We start from the raw sequence: 16,035 nt of genomic DNA on the forward strand, positions 1-16,035 counted from the left end.
AGAATATTTTGAGATGCATGCCAAAAGGCTTACTTCACAAAAAGAAAGCTAAGATATAGTTAATAATACTAAAATATTGATAAATTCGATGCTCAGGCAATATATCGATTTCTTTTGTTATCAAGATGAACAAAAACATACTTTTTTTTTAATTTATTGTAAATTAAACAACATTTGCATACATAATTTCTACTAAAGCTTTAAGTAAGCCATATAAACCGTTAGTTTTATAAGGTACCGTATTTTTAGCACTTTTTTAAATTGAACGTATTTTTATTGATTTTTCTCTCTTGTATTATATCTTTTCGGTGCTGGTTCACTGCGGTCATATAGAGTTATACATGGAAATCTTGCCGAAATTATGTTACGAAATACACGTGTTTAACGGAATTGTTCGTTTCTATTATATTTATAAACCGAAAGAGCACCTTGGTGAAGAAACAAAGTATAAATACAGGCACGCAAGCGATGGCTGAATAGAACAATTTAATGGATTGTACGAATAAACGTAAACTTATACTTGATGATCCATCGTTAGGCAAATGTTGGATAGTATCTAGAAAGTTTCATGAAAATCAAATTGGATTTTCAAATCCTAATGGTTTCTAAAATATGTTCTAGAACTTTACCGTGATAAGATAGCGTAATACATCGAAGACAATATATTAATAAAAAAAAAAAAAAGAAGGTGATTTGAAGTTAAAAGGCATCATTGTTAAGTTTTTGTACGAACAGGATTCACATTTTAGAAACTATGTCACCCCGTTCAATATGAAAATTGACATTGTGTATACACACTGTGTATATTTAATTTATACATGCTGTATCAATCCAATCGGTCGATGTGAACGAAAAGTTTATTTCATACACAAACATTACGTGTATTACATAATACTCATAACACTCGCTATGTTTAATGTTCGACACGATGTCGTAACTGTCATTTTAATCTGATTTAAAGGGTATACGAAATACCTGTTTCGCAACGTGTCAATTATAACGGCAGAGACGTATACCGTGTACGAGGGGCAACGGCTTAATGCTGTTTCAAACTCTGCATTTTACGATTCTGTGTATTTGATAAATCATGTCTTTAAGGATGATGCGCTATTCAGTCGCGTGGTGAAGTATGGATTGATGGTTGATCTCTGTGTCGCTAATATTATAAGTGCTTGCACAGACGCAAAAATGGTGAAACCATCGAATTATAATGTACGATGTATTTTATCTGTATCGTAAATTTAATGTAAATACGCAGGAAAGAAATTGTAGGTATTTTGTGTAAATGCAATTGTAAATATATTATTCAAGCGATAGCGTAATCGCTTATTAACGACATTGTCATTCCGACAGCGGCGTGCACAAAACTATTGTTTGTGATCTCGTAGTAATCAGTAATCATGTAATATATTAATTAATGTATCAATAGTGTATTCATGTATGGAAATGTGTCTGTTTTTTAAGTTGCCGTCACACAATAATATACATAAAATTTACCTTAATCATTAGAAACGTTTCTTTTCATCTATCGAATCGTCGCGTACATTTCACCCGACCGTTTCTTTGCCTCCAATTTCTTACACGCTTGGAATGTTGTATCTTTAAAAAAAAAAAGAAAAAAAAAAAAAAACGCAACAGTTAATGGTCAAAATTTAGTTAAGTATTCCTTACACCAACAGGAAACGCCTCTGGGTATATTCACAGAGGAGAAACCGAACAATGATCGTTGCTAATAAGATTCTATCCATTGTTACACACAGAGACACAAGTACCGGCTGGTACTCATCTATAGGTCAGCAATGCGTGTGCGGTCAGTCGGTCGGTCGGTCGGCCGGCCGGTTGACTGTCAACTGATTCACCCATTTACAATGTTCGTACGTCTGGTTGCACGTATGTATGTGCAGTCATTGTCCTGGGTAATTAGGATAAAAGTGTACTACGCAATTAAAGCTTCGTGTGAAATAAACAAGTGAACAGTACTATAAAGCATTACATAGTTCCCGATCTTGATGGTACTCGAATGGTGTAACGACTTAAATTGTGATGTACAAAGACTTTTAACGATTAATTTGTCGATGTCGATTCAACGCAGACTTTTTATGAACGTTATTTAGAAATGCTAAAAATTAGAGGCTTTAATTTTTAAAATATTTAATGCTACCCTTCATAATTACATAATTCGTAATAATTATAAACGCTCGTAAGTACGACAAAAATTATTTACTAAAAAAGAGTAAGAGATCACAGATTAATATTAAAAACATCTATTGCATTTAACAGTACGAATCTCGTAAGTGAAATTGTAAAGTATAATGATAATGGAAACATTCGATTCAACGTAGTCGCGTACGAAGCTATCAAGACCAAAGAATTCGTCGAATCGTCTAGAATTGTTCTACGCATTAGTCTCCCACGTCTATTAAATTCAGACGTTCCGTGAACCACGCAACGTTCACCTGCACGGTGGGTAGTAGGTACACAGAAAAATGTTAAAGACGCATGTTACCGCAACATTGTACGTTCGACGAGTCGCACGCATACACGCGACGACATGTGGTTATCGGGAAGGAAAAGAACAACGAATAGGAGCACCACCGCGACCACATCTACAGGAGTCGTGGTCGTGGTCGTCAGAAGTGTGGCTCGAACGAGAAGAGATATCCTCCGGTTCGTGAGAGACCTATATAACTGTACTGTGTGTCTGGGTCAGGGGGCGGGCCGCCACGTTTATAGTATACTCTCTATATCGGACAGGTGTACCCCATTCCGACTCCACGAGTTCTCGCGTGCACCATCGGGCGACAGCCAGGCTGCAACGTGTCTTTCTAGCTGCCTTGACAGATATCGTGGCGCATCGCGGTAAACACGAAGAGATCAGTCGCACGGGGAGCCTTCGAGGACACTTAACGAGTCGTTTGGAAGAGCACGAATCAGCAGCAACTGGCTTTGGCAAACGTCTCTCGGGTCCTACCTTCTCGCGCCGTTCGCCGGTTTCGTCCTCGTTTTCGCCACTGAAATCGGTCGAGATCAATTGTCTGTGCTTTAGAGAGGCTCCGACCGCGCGGGTACGCGGAGATTTCGCGGCACATGGTGCTTCAATCAGTGCGGTGCATTGCTCGAACCCTCCTTTTCCTTCTCATCGCACATCTTTGACACGGAATCTGGAAAACAGAAGTCAGAAGTTCATCTGCGTTTTCACGTCTACTTTCCGATTGGACAAACGTAAGATATTTTTAAGCTGTACGTATCGCGCATAATGTCGATAAATCGCTTGTAAATAATGCCTTGCAGAAATTTCATAGCTTTATGTTTACCGATGGCTAATCGATGGAGATTAGAATCGATGGAAAGTAGAAAGTAATTAGATTCTTTGACCATGACTTTATGCGAGGCAATTACGTGCGAGATCTTTTAGACGTATTTATTGTAGGACACCATGAATTAACGAATAATTACCACGTGTTAAGATGAAATTCAATTATTGGTTGATAACGATAAGAGGAATTGAAAATCGGAGAAATTATACGGTATGTACCGCGTTATAGTTAACCACGTGGTAAGCGCTTTCGTTCTATCGGACGTGCGCACATGTGCGACTACGGTTGACAGCTGCTAGTCGATCAAGAATTATTACCTCATGAAATCGGTACAGAAATCAGTGAAGCGAAATAATTTCAGTCAATCTTTTTGTTATTGTAAATCGTGAAACTTTTTCGTAAAAGAGTAAATATAACATCGAGTAGATACCTATTTCCAGTCAAACGAAACTCGTATAAATTATTAATGACGACATTCCAGCTAAGCTTATTACTAAAGATATACCGGCTTAAGTATAATTAGCATATGCAAGGAATGATTGGTAACGTCGAATTATGTTACTTTCTATGTGATTGTAACACGACGCACGCCTTTACTAGGAAAACGCATCGAGTTGCCATCAAGTTGTCAGTTTGCTCTATTACGTTCGATTACCATATAATCACTAGATTATAGACGATAGGGTAATGTATATACATTATGTGACTACATTTCATAAACACATCATCAACGATACTAGCAAGTATCTTCGCTTTTCCATTTATTGCATACGATTATGAGCTTTTATCTATCTATTAGTTATCCTGTTTTTGTAATTTGACATTGATTCTAAATCGACATTGGTTTACATGCCGGCAGATTGAACTAACGAGACAAATCTGATTTAAAGTGAAAAAGTAAGAGAAAGGTGGATAACGAGCCATTAAATTCTTATATTTGAATTCAACGATGAAAGAGTTAACTCTTTTATTTCTGTTATATTTTAACGACAGAAACGATTCGCATAGTCTTCGTTATTCCGATAGTGTAGTAATCGAGAAGAAAGGGGAACGAGAATATATTTCAACTCTTTTTCCATATGGGTCACTATTAGCTACGCACTTATTATGCGAATGTCTGACTTTGGAATTACCACACCGCTGAAACCGTTATATGTATTTGGCACCATGCCACATCTTCAGCGTGCTCGATTCATGGTTAGCATGGAACAACGGACGTGTAAACAGCCGCCGGTGATTTTTATTTAAACATGGCCTCGTAGTGAAAGAAAGAACAGGTGTCGTGGTCTATCACGGCACGAATCGTAAAGCAGAATAATAATTAATGTATGCCAGTAATAAATAAGCGTTTGTGACTTCGCCGTGTTAACGGAATTCGGCGTAGATCGCGATTTCTCAAAGGAACGAATAAATTATATACGTTGCACGTTACGAACAGGAAGAAACACTACTTTTATTGCGGCTGCGTTATGCTTCGCCATCGCATAAGTGGAAGAGAAGTATTTTTTAAAAATTCTCTGTATCTTGACCGTAAAGAATTATCGAATATCAAATATGTTTGAATCACTTTAAACGAATTTTCGTATAGAGATCAATAAGAGTTTCGAGCTGATCACCTTTAAGAAGTTTTCAGCTCGCTATCATCGAAGTGGCACATTAACGACCACTCAAATCTGAAATCGGTGATTCGTTTCGTGTATCGCCTGTTGTTTGACTTGAAATAGGGCAGAAATCTATTGCCAAGGACGATTTTAGCATTGAATCCACGTAAGTGGATTCGGTACGCCGATAGGTGAAAACCTACTTGCCTACATTCATCGGTAGTTTTCTGTGTATCTCGAATTCACCACACGATTATGGTCGATTCGCGATCGTTTTGCCTTGGAAATCTTAATTTTTTTTCATCTCTTTATATTTGGAAAACACAGGTACTCGCCATTAACCAGTCACCGGAAACATCTGTAAGGTCGAATAATTATCGCGGAAGGAAGACATATATTTCTCGAATACATAATACATTACCTGTATTTAAATAAGGTTCGTCTTCCTCTTTCGATACTTTTACACGTATGAAGGAACACGGTAAAGTCGAAGGAGCGCGGAAAAGCCGACACGATCACGATCGTTTCGATAGTGAAATCAGCTTACGTTTCTTCTCAGTTGTTATTTCTCAGTGATGGCAAAGAGAATCGGTGATCGTTGGCGACGACAACGTGCAAAATGATTTATGATCTTTTCTGAAACTCGGCGCGGCTTTGACGAATTTGTTTTATACCTATAGTTATCGATCATGGCAGTCTGGTATCGCGGACTACAACGAGGTAACGGAGCGAAAACCCGGACATTCGACAGGAATTTGGGACAGGTGGCCTAGTGGTCGCATGAAGCGAGCGTGTCTGATAATTGACGATTAAACACGAGCGAGGTGTCCAGTGATGGACCGGTTCGTCCATTTAATGTTCGATATTTTCTACTAACAATTCTTCGTATCATCTTAATCGTACATCGATTCAGATTGCCGTGAAATAATCGCAATTACGAGCTTTTTACGGTGCATATGGTAATTTCTCCGTTTCTCAATCACGAATTGTACTTAATTTCGTTAACTTGGGTAATATCGATGACCCATTTATCTCGATCGTAAAAGGAAACCTATAATCTTCGATTGGTCATTATTATCTTAGATATTTTATTTGTTAATAACTCTAGGCGTGAATATTGTTTGTATTAATTTAATAATTTGTTTGTATTAATTAAGAGATTGTATTAATTTAAAGAAGAACAATTATTTTTTCAGCGGTACGGTTGGAATACTTCACCGTGGACGCTAACACGGTATGCGGTGGCGAATCTTCATTTTAGCCTGTCTCCTACTAAAGGGGGTAAGTAAATACGATTCTCCCTTTCATTTTTGAAATAACTATCTTTCGAACGTCTACGTTTGCTTCTAAATCCTTTAATATTTTTATACTTCCATTGGTATTCCAAAGATATGGTCGTTTATTAAAATTTCGGTCGCGTTAAAAATTCCAGTACGAGATATAGGGAACGTTTTGCGATCTTGAAAACGTAGTTTCGAATAAAATCTACCAGTTTTAAAGGACTTTTTTGCGCAAAATAATTGAACGTTCGATAAACGGGACCGAAAGTCGGGAAAAAACATACGTGAAACAGTGAATCAGTGGTCAAAACCGACCGGAGGTAAGAAAAACACGCGGCATTATTACAAAGGGGGTAGGTCGGTATGTCTGCGTGGGTAATTACTACATTATAACCCAGATATCGCGGTGGGTACATAGCCTGCGATGCCGTTACCCAGTGCTCTGACCCAGAGCTAAGGGCGACTCGAGACCCGGTCGATGTCTTGAAATGGTGCGCGGCGTTCCGATCCGGCTCATCCACGTCTACTACGAAGTAACGTTTTATCGTCGGACCTTCACCACGAATCGGTCTTACAAGATTGCGCGCAAAAATCGCACACGAAACGACCGGTTTCGTGATCTTACCTTCCCACCCTGCATTCTTGAGGACCGACACGATTTCAATTCGTTGCTTACTTTTTTCCCATCGCTACTCGGACAACGTTCATTCTTCCAGACCGCGGGAACATTTTAAATATTTTTTGCGTCATCGATTGAAATTAACGATCAGCGTTATTATCGCTGCCAGATATGCATGGAACGATTCTACGAAAATGAAAATTTTGCTTTAAACTATATCGCGATGATTTAACGTGTTTATTGGTAAATCGAGATTCGAAGCTTTTTCCACGCCCTAATTCGTCCTAATTCTGTAACGCAGTGCTTCTTCTATCAATTACGAAGTCAATTCTAATTTAATTTAATTGATAATATTATAAATAATACGACCAATCTGTAATTAATGTAAGTAACGTGTCATAGGCGAATATATAGTGTCAATTATTCAAGCGTATTCTTATTGAATGGGACTTAGATAGTAGAATAGTGTCACGATTATGCATACTGTAGTTAGCAAGTTACCCGACGTGCAATTGTCTGTTTTATTACTTAACATGTATCACGTATAATCATATATCGAACAAGATTTTTCATGACCATATTTCGAAGAAAGTTGATCACTGTTTTTATTAATATCCTACAAAAATACGTAATAAAAGATACGGAATTTAACCACACTTACTTCTCAAGCCTTGGTTTGCAATTCTTTCAACGATATCTTCCAACTAAAATATAGAAGAATGATATTAGACAGTATATAAGAGAGCGTGACAGTCCCTGTGTACAGGCTAAGTCAAGTGAATGAAGCGCAGTTAGAATGAATGAAATACCTTTGTAAGACTACAAGAGAAATTCTCAGAGGTAGGAGATCGCTCGGTGTAGAGGATAATCACCGACCTTCGTGATTCCTATAATTTTCATTTTTTGTCAAATCTCCTTCTTATTGGTATTAATCAGACCTCGAATAACAGAGAATTAATTACGTCGTTATTATTACGAGCAAAAGAGTAGGCTGTTATCGCGTATCGTTATTACGGTCTCTAATGAAACAGCTTGTTAGCGATGTAATCTTGAGAAGCTTGTCGGATTGAAAATGAGAACAGCGCGATACGCAAACACCATCCAAGTCGTTTTAGCCGAAGGGCGGTCACCGTGTTTTCTGGTTGGACGCGTATCGTCGTGGTCGAAATTCATCGTGGATTCATTCACGATTGACCCAGTAAGCTTTTGCCGAATTATGGGACGCGTTGGCCGGATAGTTACAACGAGCAGATAAGCAGATGTCGGAATCGGAGGACGGTAGAAGCGGAAAACTGAACGTGTATCCGAAGCGCTGAGCTGGCCGATTGACCTGCGGCTAAAGACACGGGTGGTCCGTTATGCCCCAGGGTCACGCGTGAGGCAATCAGCCACTACACTGGTGTACGGGCCCGATGCTCCTATTTCATCGTTTGGTTGCCCCTCCTCGACCCTCCGAACCCGTCATTCGTCGAACAGTCAGAACGGGTTTGTTGATCGGAGGCTGTTGTCTCCTGTATTGGCCATCAGGAATGCACACGGCAGGAGATAGCTCTCTGAGCGAATCTTCGGATTGTGACAAGCGGCCAAGGATGAAAAATGCATCTACCTTTGCAGAAGTCGACAATTTTTATCTTATTATTTTCATCGCCTTATTTCTTATAATTTCAATATCATGCAAGAAACAAAGGGGTATATTCGTTATTTGTTGTTTAAGTTACATTTATATGCATATAGTGGCCACAATAAAAATTTGATTCTATGAAAATGAAATGTGGATTCGCTACATATTGTATCATCTGATAAACAATTTTTACCGCTAGAAGATTCAAGCAATAATAATTCACGCGAGATGCGAAATATCGCAAACAAAGTTAAACTACATCCATTACGTACATATCATTCGTTCGCATGTTGAAGATTAATTCTTTTGTCAGGATCGTTCAGAGTAAATTCGTGCATCGTTGCACGATAATTTAGGTGAATGTATATGTATAGGTATTCGCTGATTGCACTTGCGAGCTGATCCGGTATAAAGGTAGCCCGTTCCTGAAGAACTTGCACGTGTGTAAATTATGTAGTCCGACAACGTCAATCTACTTTCACGCTTTCTCGTCGTTTATCCCTTTCCTCTCAATGGACGTTCTACAAAATACTTCACTGCCTACTTTGCATAGAAACACGTTTACACTGATGCATTTCATTGGTGTGTTCGCAGCTGGCTCGAACGGAGGATGTCGAGGTAGTCGAGGCAATTCCCGGAGAGGACAGTCGTAACGATAATTCAGCCTTGAATCGTCAAGACAACGACATAAATACCTCGGACCAATTGGCGTTAGAATCGTTAGGCGAGAAGGATGCCGGTGGTAATCATTATAAACCGGGTGGTCTCCGAGGTCATCCCCTCCCTCTGCCGCCAAGTCGAGGTGGACTGGGACTGCCACATCCAAGACCACACCATAACGTCGCGTATCATGGTCCACCGCCACCCTTGCCGCCATCGAAAGCGTCATCGGAGGCCATCGACAAGATCTACACAACGGGTAGTGGGATTAGCACAGCTGTAGGTGCGGAACCCTGGCCAGCACCCACGCCAGATATGCCGAAGATCATTTCGTTAGACGTGAAGTGCGAGAAAAATTTGATGAAAGTTTACCTCGGCTTTGATAAACCGTTCTACGGTATAGTCTTTAGCAAAGGCCACTACAGTAACGTTAATTGTGTGCATTTACCAGCAGGCTTAGGGCGCACCTCGGTTAACTTCGAGATTAGCATTCACGCGTGTGGCACAGCTGGCAATACAGAGAATGGTTTATACGGGTACGGCGCTGAATCCGGGTCAGGAACGTACTTTGAAAACATTATCGTGGTGCAATACGATCCGCAAGTTCAGGAAGTTTGGGATCAGGCGCGAAAGCTGCGATGCACTTGGCACGACTTGTACGAGAAATCTGTTACGTTCCGTCCGTTTCCAGTCGACATGTTGGACGTGGTGCGCGCCGACTTCGCCGGGGATAACGTTGGTTGCTGGATGCAAATACAGGTCGGGAAGGGTCCATGGGCGTCCGAAGTCTCGGGATTGGTTAAAATTGGTCAGACGATGACGATGGTACTCGCGATAAAAGACGACGATTCGAAATTCGATATGCTCGTGAGAAACTGCATGGCACACGACGGAAAACGAGCGCCGATTCAACTGGTCGATCAGAGAGGTTGCATTACTAGACCGAAGCTTATGTCGCGGTTCACTAAGATTAAGAACTTCGGCGCGTCCGCGTCGGTACTCTCCTACGCTCATTTCCAGGCGTTCAAATTCCCCGACTCGATGGAAGTACATTTTCAATGCACCATACAGATATGTCGGTATCAATGTCCAGAGCAGTGCTCCGAATCTCCTTTGTTGCTGGAGTCTCAAGGTCTTTTGGAGAATCATCATCCTCCATCTAGTGGTCATCCTGACTCCGGCTACGGTCTTCCGCCCCCTATTCCGCTTCCTTTGGAAGCGTATTTGCAGGCGGCCGCGGGACGTCCTCGAGACGAAAGACGAAGAAAATCCCGAGAAATAATGCCGAGTCCTCAGAAGGCGGTCGGAGTCAATCGTATAATACGAGTTGTTTCTACAGGTGACCTGACGTTTTCCATCGATGAGTCGAACAACGGAGAATCGAGCGGATCGACGATGATCTTCCCTGTACGGAATGAGAACACCGCGAACGCGGCTATGATTTGCATGACTACTCCAGGTTTCGTCGTTACTCTCATAGTACTCCTTGCCGTGTTATTATTCTCGTGTATACTCTCCACCTACCTCTGTCTACGCCTAAGACCGTTCTCAGGAAAAGCTAGGAAGGCTGCGACGTACTATAACGAAGAACAAAGCACGCCTAAAAAGTCAACCAGGACGTGTTTTTACTCATAGGTACAAGCGGTCATAGCATTGTGAAACATGTACATTGTGAAACGTTATGCTGTCGATCGGCTTTACTTTTGCGTAGAGAAGCTTCGTATCAAGCGGGTTTCTTCCTAGAGACTGGTTTGACGATTTTCATAGTGTTAAATTATTTATTGAAGCAGGTATAAAGCTAGATACGTATATTATTTAATATTTCGCTACGGGATTGCCCAATAAATCGGTCGCCGGATCTTTTATACCGCAAAGTGTACAATTTCGTTCTGATAACTTACTTGTTAGTTGTTATTTCGTATTTATTCTCAGACCGATCAAGATTTATATTTAATATATCGAATGTCGCGCAAACCGGTCCTCTTGGTCGCGCCATTACAGGTATCGTAGAGGCTACAGAATGTCGCAAGCACAATTCTGTACATCGACACGTATCAGACAAAATATTGTTTGTATTAAAATAAATAGGATGCTCTCTGCTACGTGTAGAATGTCTGTTCGATCAGAACGGTCGACTAATATGGATTTGTGCTTCGTCATAACGAAACTTACGCTCAAGCCCTTGCTGGCGACTGTGTATAGACACTCTGAAAATTTAGTCAAAGATAATCAAACATTTTGCCCTTGCAACTTCTTCGTTACAACCATTTCGGGACCATGGTATCTGGGTATTTCCTTTTTTAATTAATCGTTACCCGTTACATACGTATTGACAATATGTAACTCGATGCAACTAAGGCTGAAATATTACGAAAAAATAGTCCAAAAAATGTTTGTTTTTTAACATTGTTGACGATATTATTGTTTTAATATTATTTATTTATTAGATAATAACGTTTCAAATGTTTGCGGCTTTATATGCTGTATCTTGTGTATTTGTAACGGTGTAAGAGCCAGTCACTATTATGAAACTATTAAAAAAACTGCTATCTCGAGTTGAATAATTCTATGTATAAGTTAACAATAAATACGAAACGTTTCGCTTCAGTGAAGCGAACACTTTTATACGTTAGTTTATGTATACACGCGTTGCCATGTAACGGAGTTTCTTCTTCTAACTAAATAGACTATGTATCTTTATTTAAAACATCGTATTAGCAATTATAGTAAAACGTCGATTATTTTCCAGTAAATGATTTTGCGCATAATCGGCTTAACAGAATTAAAATTTCAAACTTTCCGTAATACAATAGAGAATAAAATAATGTTTAATGATATACACTCGTGTATTGTATGAAAGAACGCGTAGTACCGAAGTGTAAGAAACAAATTAGATTTAGCTAAATTCGCTACTCCTTCTGAAGTAGATATTTGAAAGGTTATCATATTTTTGCGCTTTCATCCATTTTAATACAATATCCAACGAATTAAAAAATTTCACTTCTACCTTCCTAATAATAATTTTTCACCAAAGGTAGATAAAGAAATATTAACTGTAGTCACAAGTTTACATTCTGAGTCATCATTGTCTGCGTTTCTCTTAAGATATCGGTTTAATCGATGATGAGACGTTCCAATTCGGTTTTACATTGTTATTGTAATTGCTACATGTTTCGTTTAAAGGTAAAATGTAGACGTGTATTTCGAAACGTGAGTAACGTTGATATGCAACTCAGAATGCTACAGATAGATGATATATTCTTCATTTTGATGACGATTATCGGTCTGTCGGGCCTGTCTATCGGCCCGTTTGCGATATAATCGACGTTTCACTGTAAAGAAATCGAAACCGATGTGTGGAAAATCATAGACAATAAACAACGATCAATCTCGTATTACTATATGTATCGATCTGTCGTATACGAAAAATACAGTTGAATAATTTTTTCCGCTAATTACACGAGTGAAAGAATATGATACAAAGCGTTAAGATCAAGTGTATAAAAGAACAGTCAGTAGCTTGTAATAGCATACAAAAGATTATAATTTAATACTTAATATTAATGCATATAAGCATATAGATATAAAAATGTTTATAAATTATTTTTCATCGATGAAATAATGTATTTTTTACAAGAATATTAGTACTTTAACTTTTGTATGCGAGTAAATATATAATTGTATTTACCATACTTTTTTACATGAATATTCTCACCTGACTAGCGAATATATGGGAAATCGACGTTGTTTGTGTTCCATTGTAAATCTTAAATTATCTTTCCCTTGGAAGGTAAAAAGACACAGGAAGAGAATAATCGTTGGTTCTGTGGAAATAGATCAAGGTCCTGTAAATACATTTATTGGCATTATCATTGATTTATATTAAATAAAAACACAACCTATCGATTAACAATCGACTTAATTCTTTGTTCCTTTCGCTCGAAGTATTGTGGTAGTTGTCCAGCATCGCACATAGTTGCACACATAATTAGTGGTTGTTGATACTTCCTTTAACAATTTTTGTATTCTCCAAGAATACGAGAATGTTCTTTCTTTTTTTTTTACACGTGTATACATGTACTTAAAATAATCTAGCGTAACACAATTACTCTGGCGATTTGCAAAACGTTTGGACGAATAAGTATATAAAATGTAATTATCCAAACACCGCATCATTAATTAATCTGTTCTTAGAGGAAGAGGAAAAAAAACAAGTATTTTCATTTTTTATTACAAAGACAGAAGTGAAAATGTAATACGTAAAAGGACGTATAGAAGGGATTACGAGGAAATCTTGCTTTCCTATACGGAAAGCTTTCCCCTTCTGCTTTCGTACTTGCACAACTACTTTTAAAGCGGAAAGCCCTTTTTACGATAGAACCTTCCAAATATACGCTTCTTATTTATATATATATAATTACGTATATATACTTGGTATTTCAAGTTCAGTAACAAAATCTTGTTCATGGTATTAAATGTCTTCCTGGACATTCTAAATGCGCGTTGCGTTTCAAAGATTTTTAAATAATCTCGCCTACTATGTAGTCACCTATTTAAAAAACCTGAGAAGGCAATCGATTTTCATGGAATTTTCAACCTTCAGTTGACACTAACAAAAGAAGGATCGAAAATATATATATATATATATATATTATATATATATATTTCTCAATCTAAAATTAAATCGATTCTTTCAACGTCTAATATGTGCTTTATTAAAAATGTCAACGAAAGGTTAAACATATCGAGGCATCCATTAAACTATGTCGATTTTTCGTATTAATCTAACGTAATAATATAAATATTTAAAAACAGATGAAAATTTAAGCTTAGTAGTAGCATCTTTCAATTTTCCTGAGAATATTTACGATATCGTTTCTATTCTCAGTTAGCTGTTATTCTCAGCCTCTTTAGGGCTAACTCTAGAGGTGCTGTCATTTTCAAGTTTCCCAAGAGTTTTGATAATCCAACGCATTTCATTCAATATGCAATCACGTCTTCCGTGCAATGTACGAAACTAACGATTATTCGAAAAAACCAGATAATTATTAGATTTCATTAGTTTATGTGATTCGGTGTATTCTATATTGATTTTATATTATGTGTAAGGTAACGTAATAACTTTCTCCTAATGATATCGATGCATCGTATCGAGAACGGCCGGAATCGCATATTCACATTTTCTCTGATGTTACGATTATTTCAATATCTATTGCTTTAATATTTAATAAGTGCAGTGTAATTAAATCAAATGATACGAGGTATCGAAAACTCTGACATACCTACATCATCGATAATGAGCAAAGGTTCGTGTATAAAAATAGGACCATGAGAAGGAAGAGAATACATATATCTAACAAGTAGAATTCTTATTTGCCAAATACTAATATAAAACATTTTAATTCTACATTTTATACAAATGTAATTCAAATGTTATTTTATATAAAGATACAAATAGAAAATAATCTCTTTCTGAAAAAATATATGTATATAAATTTTATATAACATCATCGTTAATCGTAGTATATGAATGTATATAAATTATTCAAAGGCAGATTAACATTAAATTTTTGTAGAAAATATTTTCCTTTTATGTACAATATTTATTATTATTTGTCAATAATAAATATCAAAATGTCAATTTCTAAAAGAAATATTTTAAATAAAAATATAAAGACTACGTATAGTTTACAAAATTGTATATATTCAATAGTCATTCCTACACTGTCGTAGCATACTAATTTTTATTATATCGAACACCGTTCGATTTCTATTATAATTAACAAATATCGTTATCAGCACCTCTAGTGAATTCATCATTAAATAGATAACAGACGCGCAATGCTACAAGGCATATTACGACTTACGATAGAACAATAAATCATTTTAATTGCATTAGTTCGTACTCTACAGACTCATAGAAAATACTAATGCGCATCTTTTCGTTAACGAATTACCTATAGAAAAAAATACGCGGCGAAAGCATTTTCCCTATCGTCTTTGACCCTTTGATTAATGAAACATCGAATAAAGAAAACAAAACATTTCCACCAATATCATTCCAGAAATATCATTTCTACAATATTCACAGCGAATAGCTGTCACATTGTCCTCTTGATGGAAATCTCCCTTGCGAATTGTATACATTCGTTCTAGATCAAATATTATCCTGCGTGATTATGCTCTTTACTTACCCAATACCAATAATTGCCTCTCGACAATGATCATCTAGCAATGCTTTCGTTTACGAGTTCGTGTGAAAAGAAAAAGGAGAATATCGTTCTCATGGAAATCTATGAAAAAATTTCCGTCGCAGAATCCTCCCTCGAAGGAAATACGATCGTCTCGAAATCATTCGCAAAAAGAACCTGTCGCACGTGATTTGACGCACTTAAAATACTTTGTACAGCGTATTATTGTACATTGTCTTTCGTGGAGCGTACACGGCCGCGTCCCACTAGCGACACAAATGTCACGAATCGTCAACCTCTCTCGACCGAAGGACTGGTGGCGACTGGATTCGTTTGTTTTTGTTGAATTTGTTCCAGATGAGTTGGTCTCGTCGTGCAGCGTACGCGCAGCAATCCGTAAGGTAGCCAACCGTTCGTCGAGTGAACCGCTCTATTGTTCTTTCTGCTGTCGACTGCCTCGCGTTGCGCTTGCAACCGATGCAGCATCGCGCCGGCGACAAGCGCGGAAATGACTGCAGAAAGCGCCACGACGATAAACAGCGCGCTGAAACCGGGCATCGGCAGGCAGATACCATAAACTACTTCCTCGCGTATTCTACCTTGAAACACCGTTACTGCTTCTGCGTGTGTGTCCGGGCTAAAGGCTAGATCGGCTTCGGAGATCACCTCGTACAAACCACTGACGCCGACATCGGCGCTGCGGATTTTCCTATCGGATACCACGACCGATCTCTTTCGTCTGCCAT

At 38.2% G+C, this 16,035-nt stretch overlaps 2 protein-coding genes across 5 annotated transcripts in view; one reads left to right on the top strand and one right to left on the bottom strand.

Annotated features, from left to right (window-relative positions):
- The first annotated feature begins 2,193 nt into the window (after positions 1-2,193).
- LOC100750142 lies at positions 2,194-12,649 on the top strand. Its single transcript, XM_012381581.3, has 3 exons — positions 2,194-3,222; positions 6,115-6,199; positions 9,033-12,649. Exons 2-3 carry the CDS (start codon positions 6,155-6,157, stop codon positions 10,731-10,733), a joined length of 1,746 nt encoding a protein of 581 aa, XP_012237004.1. The 5' UTR covers positions 2,194-3,222; positions 6,115-6,154; the 3' UTR covers positions 10,734-12,649.
- Positions 12,650-12,941: 292 nt separating this feature from the next.
- The window catches only part of LOC100748356, a 30,544-nt gene continuing 27,450 nt past the window's right edge, over positions 12,942-16,035 (bottom strand). For all 4 annotated transcript variants that reach the window (XM_033319146.1, XM_033319143.1, XM_033319145.1 and 1 more), the window contains exon 9: positions 12,942-16,009. In XM_033319146.1, coding sequence (XP_033175037.1) covers positions 15,581-16,009 — 429 coding nt within the window. In that variant the 3' untranslated portion in view covers positions 12,942-15,580. The remainder of the gene's footprint in view (positions 16,010-16,035) is intronic.

This window comes from Bombus impatiens, unplaced genomic scaffold (genome assembly GCF_000188095.3).
Source record: "Bombus impatiens unplaced genomic scaffold, BIMP_2.2 scf_0135, whole genome shotgun sequence".
NCBI lineage: Eukaryota > Metazoa > Arthropoda > Insecta > Hymenoptera > Apidae > Bombus > Bombus impatiens.